This window comes from Vollenhovia emeryi, unplaced genomic scaffold (genome assembly GCF_000949405.1).
Source record: "Vollenhovia emeryi isolate VEMERY1.0 unplaced genomic scaffold, V.emery_V1.0 DF939185.1, whole genome shotgun sequence".
Classification (NCBI taxonomy): domain Eukaryota; kingdom Metazoa; phylum Arthropoda; class Insecta; order Hymenoptera; family Formicidae; genus Vollenhovia; species Vollenhovia emeryi.
Genome location: NW_011967181.1, coordinates 377,059 through 387,657, shown reverse-complemented (window position 1 = coordinate 387,657; position 10,599 = coordinate 377,059). Strand labels below are relative to the sequence as shown.

The 10,599-nt window shown below is 36.3% G+C and overlaps 2 protein-coding genes across 2 annotated transcripts; one reads left to right on the top strand and one right to left on the bottom strand.

Moving 5' to 3' along the window:
- Positions 1–28: 28 nt before the first annotated feature.
- LOC105562633 lies at positions 29–1,618 on the bottom strand. The gene is made up of 4 exons (XM_012013630.1): positions 1,421–1,618; positions 1,005–1,130; positions 627–890; positions 29–351 (listed from the first exon to the last, which is right to left on the bottom strand). The coding sequence occupies exons 1-3, from the start codon at positions 1,430–1,432 to the stop codon at positions 708–710; spliced, it is 321 nt and encodes a 106-aa protein (XP_011869020.1). The 5' UTR covers positions 1,433–1,618; the 3' UTR covers positions 29–351; positions 627–707.
- Positions 1,619–2,010: 392 nt separating this feature from the next.
- On the top strand, positions 2,011–3,307 carry LOC105562632 (NADH dehydrogenase [ubiquinone] iron-sulfur protein 4, mitochondrial). Its single transcript, XM_012013629.1, has 3 exons — positions 2,011–2,182; positions 2,549–2,869; positions 2,966–3,307. Exons 1-3 carry the CDS (start codon positions 2,124–2,126, stop codon positions 3,141–3,143), a joined length of 558 nt encoding a protein of 185 aa, XP_011869019.1. The 5' UTR covers positions 2,011–2,123; the 3' UTR covers positions 3,144–3,307.
- Positions 3,308–10,599: the final 7,292 nt, after the last annotated feature.

Here is a 10,599-nt window from a genome sequence, read left to right as displayed (position 1 = left end):
GTGGAATAATAAGTGGATTAATCACAAATTACACCATTAGAGCTTTATTAATAGTGATCACAACAAGTTTATATAACACAGTAATTATAAATTCTTGGCAGCGTAAGTGTTCGTCGATGCGCTAATGTGAATCAGGTTGCTCTCTTCCAAATGTTCACATTGTTCTCTTTTCAATATCATCCTTTGAACATTACAATATTCCCGTCTGTGCCCTAAACAAAGCTGCTAATAGAAAATTACCTTTGGAGCAATCGTGTCATGTGTTAACCGGTGAATAAATCTGCGAAACTCTTGCGAACGCCGATTTTGATTTTAAACGGGAAGTGTTTGATTTCTTTCGCATGGCCATCCCTGTGAAAAACCATATTAGTTAATACTAATTGAAAATAATTCATTTCTGAAACCGTACTGTCAGAAATGAGCGACCGTTGAAAAATACTCCGATACTTGTTGCGATTTTCAGTATAACGAAATATTAAACGTAGTAAACAAAATAGAAAATAATTGACTTTGAGATAAATTAATTGCAAGATAATTATTTAATATGCAGAATGGCGAAAAGTTGTTGGCAATAAGAAAATGCATACTATTGATTAAAAGCGAAAGATGATTGTAATTTTACTCACTTTATTTTGCGGCTTTAGAAAATCGATTCTTTCTAAGTCACCTATCTCTTTCTTCGCAGGGTTGTTACTTCGTAGCGTCGTTTATTTATCGATTTCGAGGCTTAACGATGTTTCTGGTTGGGTCCATATGTAGCCTGTGCGTGTCATGCTGCAGTGCGCGTCGTAATATCTTCCTGGTGCACGACAATAGGACCATCTCGGGCAGCGACACCGGAACTTGCTATGAAATTCTTCCTTGCACACCTCGTTCCACCAGCAGGTCCTCTGAGAATTCGTCAGAATTCGTTGTTTTAAGTACGAGAATAAATCACTTTTATTTGATAAATAATCCATTTTATAATTGGATAAAATATAAAATACTTATTTCTAATCGCTTACTTCCGCTAGATAGCCCCTTACACTTTGGTCACTGTAATTTCTCTTGGTAATTATGTGCCTGGCGGTCGCCGAATAAACCCTCGTGCATAGCGCAAGTACCAATAAAAAACATAATGTAGCTCTGTCCTGCAAAGGATTAGCATACAATTTAGGCTGTATGTGAAATCCGAATAAAGCTAATCAACACGTTCTTCATTTTAAAAACAAGATATTACTTTAAACAAAATTTCATCAATTTCTGCCAAAATTTATTCTTTCTTCTTTTAGAGAATTTGATTTACATTTTCTCTCGACGAATTCTCAGTTTGCTAAATTATAATCTCTACAAACAAATCGTTCCCTCAATTATCTATCACCTGGGTGATGCTTCCAATGTTTTGCAACGTATGCCGCGTGGCGAATTCACGTACACTTACATTTTCCCTCATCTCTGCCTTCGTCTCGCGTGGAGCAACAACTCTATTCTCGATTCCGGGTTACATGCGAGAAATGCGCGAGCTGCATTTCCTCGCCGCGGTGTCACTTGCAAGGCATCATCCCTACGCGATGCAGTTCCTGAGAGGATGACGTCGCGGGGCATGCGTACGTCCGTTCGGTACTCGCTGACACCATTAAGGGTTGGGTCAGTCCTCTCTCTCTCTCTCTCTCCCTGTCTCTCATCTCGTGGCGATCGATCGAGCGCTTGTGACGTACGGATAATGCGATCTCTTGGAAAAAGCCGAAACGACATACACTGAAATAATAAAATAGAATTAAGATATTGCAAACACAAATATATTGTATGAGAATTAGAGAAAGACAAGAATTTAATTGTAACAGAAGTACATTCAGTTGCTGCTTGAGACTTATTTCCAAAAAGATGTCAAGCCTCACCAGCTCTTTTAGGATTTTTCTTTAAAGAAAAGATATATACTGTAAATACACGTTAACATACGAGGAGCTGCGTATAGCACAGTGTTTCAAAAAAGCCCGCCAGACTTTCGTCACGCCGCGTCACGGCCGCGAAGCAAACTAGGTTTGCCGACAGTCGCTCCAAGTTGTTTCAAGTTGCTCGAAGTCGTTCCGTATGATCAGCTGTTTCGTATCCGATTTGGCGTTTCTTGTATTTTTGCGAACGGAATGGCGTCCCGCGCATTACTGCAACAGTGTGCGAATGGAATTAGCAAGAGTAGTCCTAGGTACTATGCTTCGTTAACTGTTTTAAATAAATGGTGATAAAAAAATTAACGGGACATAACCTTGAAATTTTACATAACAGATCTATTAGAGTTGTGTTAAATTGTACTGTCGTTTTGATGCATAACATATTAACTTGTGACTTTCTAAGGATCTCTTGATGTGTATTGCAAGCAAATTGTAATTCACTTGTCAATTAATTTTTAAACCTTGGAGAATCGACGACAACTCATCTCTATTACAATGTATCTAAATTTTCCTTTTGCGTTGAAATGAGAATGCAATAATTGACGCGACGGTAGCTTGTAAGGGATTACTTAAAATACGAGCTTATGATTCGCAAGTTCTAAAGAAGCTCTGTATTGTAGATTGAGCAGGTTATTTGCAAGTAAACGCTCAGACGTAGAAAAGAAACCTGACTTGGCGCAGCGCAAGAATCTCCAGGAGACAATACAGTCGCCAGAGGAGGCAAAATATTTACAAGCCTTAAAGAGCACAATTACCGTAGCTGAGGAGGATGTTGGTTACGTATCCGGCGTGCCTGAGGAGCATATCAAGACACGCAAAGTACGGATTTATCAACCTGCAAAGAGCGCCATGCAATCGGGAACGAATAACATTCACTTTTGGCAAATGGACTTTGATACACGGGAACGTTGGGAGAATCCATTGATGGGCTGGACTTCCAGGTGAGTGTTACTGTTTCACATATATAGAAGTTATAATACAGAGTATATATGAGCCACTTATGGTGATGTATATGTGTTTATGCATTTCTGATGCAGTGGAGATCCTATGTCAAATATCAAAGTTGATTTCGCGACGAAGGAGGAGGCGATCGAACACTGCAAGAAGATGGGATGGGATTATTATGTGCAGAAACCGAATGTTAGTCAGCCAAAACCTCGTAGCTACGGATCCAACTTCTCCTGGAATAAACGTACCAGAGTGTCAACTAAATAATCTACCAGAGTTTCAACTAAATAATATACCTTCCTCGAGCAAATCACTCGTAAGTTCATGTACGAGTATAAACTACTTGTAGTCATCTAAAGCAATCCTGAAGTAAAATATGTATCATAATGCAAATAAATGTATATATATATATATATATTTAGTGCGATGTATTTCGGTTAAAATTTGACGTATTTCTCTTGCCTACTCCTCACTGCTTCAATACATTAAATAAATTTATTTACATTTTGGCATGTATGTTACACTTGTTTCTAGTAATATCGCGGGTACTTTTGACTCTACACGAGAGATTATTTAAGTATTGAGGAAGATCATGGGCGGAAACGACGCATGTTTCAGCGAAGACAACAACAGCCCGATAACATTTTAACATTTCTAATTATATTTCGTTTGTATTATTATTTATAATTATATACTACAATATTGTTAACAACGTTGTGTATTGACGAGTTTGCGCGCCTTCGAGTCAGGCGGAGCGAAATGAGAAGTATCGTACAGTATGCATTCCAATTCAAGACTGATTTAAAATTATTGAAGACCATGTTAAAAGTCACGGTATCGCATCGATAATGCGAATCTCCCTTCGAGTCCGTTGCATCGATGCATTCTGATTTTGCACTCTCGCTATGGTCAACTTTCTTCTCTATCTAAAGAACATATTGCAATTATCACCGTTCCTTCCAGCCAATTGTGTCTGGACGTAGAAGAAAAAAGCTCAGAAGTTTAGCATGTATCGATGGAACAATGTTACAAGTTAAAAAAGTGGCAAATTATACTTTAGATGTATATCGATAACGATTAAGAGGATAATATAATCTCTCTTGCTTAACTTTACAGACGATCCTCAAAAGAGATTATATTTGAGGGTGAGTCGCCAAGATACTTTGCGTAAAAAATTTTCGAAATTTCCTTATTATTAACGGCGATCGCTTTACATCGAAACATGTCATAATCTGAAAAGGAACAGGAAATTGCTGTATTAGTTGACCGAGGCCGTTGCTGCATAACGGATCCTCAATAATTAAGACATAAAGCGAAGGAAAAGATGTGCGCAATCGTATCTCATAAGAGCTGAATATGAAAAATGGCTTACGAGGTTATTTTATCGGATAGAAAAAAAGGTCGCATGAGAACAACTACAAGAAAAACAAAGTGTTAAAGCGGAGAGAATCCTTAAGAGAAATGTTTATACACCGTTAAATCGTATAAAACATTTTACGGTATCTCCCCCTTTTCTTCTGAGAGGCAGGGTAAATTAGAGCAAGTTTTATCAATAAGATTTATTTGAAGAAATTCAATTCTAAATCGCTAATTTAGAGAACTATTCTCTCGCAGCTGAATTTCCTCTAAATCTTTCCGTCCTCTTTGCAGTGAAGAACAATGGTCACTCTTTATATTCTTTCACGAAGCGTGAGTAAGAGACACAGTTTTAACGAAACCACGATATCGCTGTCGATATTATTGGTGTTGAACCATAAAATATTTTAAATTCATAAACTCAATACAAGTCCGACGTGTTCTTAATAAATTCGTTACATGTGCATTTCTTCCAGCATGTCTTTCATAAGATGATTTTTTGTTATTTTGAGTTTCTTTCACGCGGAATAATTTTTATTTATTTCTGTGAAAAATATGCGAATCAAAACGAATCACTGAAAATTTCTCTCGTTTTTCATTTATAATTACAATCGTTAGATATAATTGTGTTTTATGAGTGTGATGATTACAAATAGTTACATATTAATCCTAACCGGCTACTTGTTTGGTATCGAATCCTTTTTAACAAAATATAATCTCGATCAAGGCGTCAGAAGTTAGCCTTTCCTTCGATTGTGCTCTTGAGCATCGAGAGACTTGCATAGAAATCGAAAAATATTACAAAGAACTTTAACAAGAATTTTGAAACTATCAGTTTTTAATAATGAAGATTTCCAAAAGTCCAAGTTCGCGCACGCAAATTTCAGTTCATCCTTTTAGATTCGCCTACTATTTCGCGAAGACGCATCTCTGAGACGACATCGGGGACCTGCGATCGAGAGCAACGGATTAATGGGTGTATCTAATATATGTATAACATTTTAACGTTTCGAAGAAGCAGCTGCTTTATTGAGCAGCTCTCCTCGGGTATTTTTTTTGCAGAGAGACCTCGCGCTTACATCCCAATCAGATACTTTAAAGACACTAACGGCTTATGTGTATATACCCTATGTAATTTGCCCTGTGCAATTATGTTATCTGAATATACAATTTGTATTTTTATACGTAACTTGCGATAGAGAGATCATCCCCTTGTTTCCGGTTTTGGAACTCGTCGGCAGGCGTAGGTCCTCCGATCAGAACGACCCCGATCTCAAGCAGGAAATAGGCGAGGGAGGAACTGATTCGAGAAAACACACATAGCAAAGCTTCCATCCCTGTACATTCTTTCTCTCTCTCTCTCTCTCTTTCTTTCGCACTCGTGATCCTAAAAACTACAGCGATATTGTAACAGCGAATATAAACCGCCGTCTCACTTTATATGCATATGTATATATTTATATATGTATAGTAATTATCGTATGCGTACGGTATGTTTTACACATACACATGTAATATATGTACACACACATATGCTATATACATGTGTATATGTGTAGATACATAGAATATATACATATTAGTCGTTCGGTAAGCAGTATTGCATTTTTTTGAAAGATTTTCTAAAAGAAGGAAATAAGGTACAATTTAAAGGACAATTTACATTTATAAATGTAATACAATAATAAACACTTGGTTCCACTATTGTCTCTCTGCAATCTTGAAGCTAATGTTTCAGTTCTATTTCGACAAACGTGTTCAAACACGTCTAATATAAAGAAAATAAATACATTACTTATCGAATGACTTAATATATACATACGTGTTAGTATACATGTGTATGCATATGTGTATGTTAGTGAGTATGTGAATATATGCAGACTTGAGCGTAACGTGATTATTCAAAAGGCTAGTCGTTAGGGTTCTAATATGCGGGACATGATCTCTCCTGCACCAGGGCGAAGCCACCCCCGCATGATTGTACAGTTCGCCATAGGAGACGCGGCTCCCCGAAAGAACGGCATTTGTATACGTTCGATCTGTTCCGTTGTTCCATGATGGAACAGTATATCTTGCAGTTTTTCTCGTTCTACCTATGTATATATGTACAAGCGCGTATGCGGGTCACACACGGGGCGAGAGTCGCACGTTTCTTTCTTCCTCATCTCCGGATAATTATTTGTCGCTATCAAGACAGAACGCTGCTATTAAAACTAGCATTCCGACTACAATCGAATTTTCTTTTTCTCGCACGCTCTCCCCCGTATGTGTGCATATATAATTTGTAATTGACGTATGTTTTCATCGTGTATATATGTATACGCCTCGTGAAAACTGGTTCGCGAGGATCCTGAAGACATTCAACGAATCTCCGCAAATTCACCGAACTTCCGAATCGCCAAGACACACTCCACGTTTTTAAAACTCTCCCCCAGAAAAAAAAACAAAGAGGACGTTCCTTCATTCATCGCCTTTCTTGTCTTTCTCGTGCGAATAAAATTATTAAGCTCGCCAAAAGTGCTACAGCCTGATTAACGTCGTCAGATACAGCAATACATCGTAATAAAATGCTACTCTGGCCTAATTAATTCTACGTAATCGCGAGTCGCCGTTCGCAGCAGCGCAGATATCCGAGGGATACGCATGGATGTTTTGTCGAATGCTTCTTACGATCCATTTAATACGTGAATACAATTTTACATGTAAGATCTCGGTTCACGAATGTACTTTCTTACAACTTCCCAACGTAATTATTTTTTAAACAGTTATCGAGATCGCGTGAAAGTATTCGCAAGTGATTTTCAACCAAATTACACTTAACATAATCGGCGATTACTTGTACTAATTAAATTACAGAATTATTTGCAACGAAATTCCTAATTATATAACTCGTCTCCAATTTAATCTTTCTTTTCGTGTTTCAACCTTTCTTAATGTATTAAACAACATAAAATTAATAATTTTATATTAAAAGTATTGCTCTCGACCGATTCCTGTACCTGTCAATATTTCAGGTAAAGCTTTTTCAGACTTTATCATAGGGGATTAGATAGCAATGATAAAATCTTTATTTTCGGTTTTTCCGAAAAAAATCCCTCGTCACCTCATCTGACAATGTCCCTTGTCAGTAAGCGAAACGGAAATAGCGTTTGACATCGCGAGATATCGAATGTCCAAGGGATACCGATCAGATATCTGCGTTGTGCGAGCCGGAATTCCGGCAGTCCGATGCCCGATCGCTCGGTCGCTAATCGATAATAGGCACTATAGGTCAACGTGAGGTTGTGACATCTCGGCAGCAACATTCCGCCTCACGAAGGGGGAGAACGTCGAGGGGGACGTAGGTTTCGGTCTCCTTATCCCGGAATGACGAGAAATTTCCCGAAGGGTTCATAACACAATTCGAAATGTAATGTCTACCTAAGATAAAAATACTCTCTTAAATCCAATCAGTGGGTTATCACTGATTGACTTTAAAAGAACACGGCCTGACCCCCTTAAAATAATTCGTTGTCCGTGGAAATTCGAACGTGCGTCCTCTTCTCTCCTCTCCCCCGCGTTTGTCCGAGAGATCTCTAATGAAATATAGCGAAAGTCCCCACGTGCTTTTTCCTTCGCGAGAGATAGTGTTCCTTTACGCGAACAAAGAAGAGTCCTAGGTGTCAATAAAAAAAGTAATTGTAAAAGCAACATTTTCTAAGAGCGACATTTCACGATTCGCCGTTTTAGTCTCCCGAAAAAAGGAATATTGTAAGATCCAATGTGCGCGTTTATTTCACTAATTTAATTTATAGAAATTGGATTAATTTTTGCAGGAATATATGAAAGAACAGATTGTACCAAGTGTCCATACAAAAGTATAAGGAAATTGTCGTCATAAAGATAGCTCCTTGATAGCCTTTGCTGAGGACACATTCTTTTTATTAAGTATATATAATATTTGCAGAGGAAAATGCAAGCTGAGGAAAGAAGTTTGTACAAGGCGTAAGATGTTCATAGAAAATGACGAAAAGAATGTTCCAGAGGAATCTATGATGACGAAAATGATACAATAGAAGGAATTCTCCAAAGGAATCTGTGATGAAAAGAATGCTTCAAAAGAATATATGATTTGTTGAATTGAAGACAATGTTAATAAGATTTCAGAGACTAAACCTAGAACCGGTCTTGCGAGAAATTCTGAATATCAAATTACATTTTTCTGAACAAGAAATTTCAAGGATAGGAATTCAATAATCGCGGGGAATTGTAGATGATCTCTTTGCTGTTATAAAAAAGCAGATTCATCTTGCGGATAGTAATAATTTGAGGTCCGTGTAATCTATTTTCACACTATTAGGCAGGTATCACACAAATCGAGATTGTATTTGAACGAGATGAAGAGATCTCTGTTCATTTTAGTTAGACCTGCGATCGGCACATAATCGGATACGAGTATTAAAAAGATTATTATTAATATTCGACAAAATTCGATTACTGAAAACCGCTATAAAAGCCGCAGATTCGGTTTTACAAAGAAGATTTGATAAAAGAGTACGCGCTACGTGTTCGCTGCTCTTAGAAAGTTTATAGAAATCGCGTGTAAAATTCGATATTACTATTTAGGAAGCTATCTATTTAAGAATTTTAGTAAAAATTAATGCTGAAGATAAAACCGAGTATCTAGTTAAAAATTTGATTGTTAAAAGTGATTTCCGACAGTAGGAATTGTTGAAAAACTCTTTTTAAAAATATGCTTGAGAATAGAATTGAAACTGTTACTTGTTTAGCACTGATTAGTACTAATAAAATTGATTCTCTTTAGAATACTGTTTTTGTTAAAATGATTAAATCAACGCCCAATTACAAAACTATCGAATGTCAAAGTTGTACAACAAGTAATTTGTTACGGCATTTTGTGCAATATTTAAATACCTCGAAGTTCTAATGATACGGGCAATCAACAGAGTCGAAAGAGATAAAAGCACCGCCAATTAAAATGTGAATGTGTACGAATGATGTATTCACGTAATGATTTTTATGCGTACAACGAAAACGCGTCTATTCAATTGAATAGTTATAACAGTACGGTGTTGCAAATGCATATAGGATATTTGAGAATTGAATGGAAAGTAATTATATAACATTTTTATATAATCATGCATGTGATTGCATAATTCTTATTTTGTAAAAGAATTAAGACTTGATTTTTTCTGAACAAAAATTTAGATATATATATCCTCCAATTTAGTATAAAAATTAAATTAGAATTAGGAGTATTTCACTTTAAATATAGGTAAATAATGCTTATTATTTCTTCAACTCTGATTTCAGAAGCTGTAATGTTAACGGATTTTCTTTCCGTCGTTAGTTAGAGAGGCCTTGCTATTATTATAGAAAAAGAAACAAAATCCGAGTATTCTGGTTATGATAAAAATCACCGAAGGAAGCTACATTATTTTCATCTGTGTTTAGTTCATCTTTTTTCAATCCTCCTCGCCGTTAGTGACGCGATTAATTTATCCTAAGATTTGAGGCAGTACTCTTTTTGTATACCGATAAAATTCGTTCTTCGTAGCAAACTCCGGGCGACCTGCATTATCTACGTCCTAACAATCTAAGTTTCCCTCTTTTCTTCTTCTGTCCGTACAATAGAGTCGAATGTGCCCAGATTTGGTCCGACCACCCTTAATTACGACATAAGAGACAAGGATCACGACGATAGAAATGTTAGAGTTATAGTAAAAAGATTCCGAAAGACGCTAATCGAGAAACATCTATGTGCACGTGAATGCACATATCGACTCTCTCGATTATTGAAGCTACGTTAAATCAGTATTAAAAGCTATCCGGTCTGCGGATTTAATGAAATTTAATGGCAAAGCGCTGGAACGCTATTTCCAAACATTAAGCAGGTCATTGAAATTTAATTTTGCGATTTATTAGATAATTGGAAATTTTATAATTTTCCTCGAGATAATTACGGTCTGAAATATTATTAAATATTCCAATTATCTATAAAAATCCTGATATTTTTATGTATTCGAAAAGTTTCAGTATTTCTAAAATTCTCAATTGAAGTATCAGTGTTGGGCATATACGCATGACCTACGTATAGAATTCCCAAATTATCTTTTAACAAGCAGTTTGAATAAATAAATAATAAATAGAAACGATTCCTTATGTTTGTTTAATTGGACTATGTAAAAAGTGACAATTTAGACATTCTACCTGTATGTGATAGCTGTTTATGTATAGATACCCAACGCTGAGATTAAATAGTTAAATTATAAATAGCTATAATATTAATAGCTAAATTAATTTTTTGTAATTTATCCGAAGAAGCAAACGATGATAATTATGAAATATTCAAAGCATGCTCTTACCA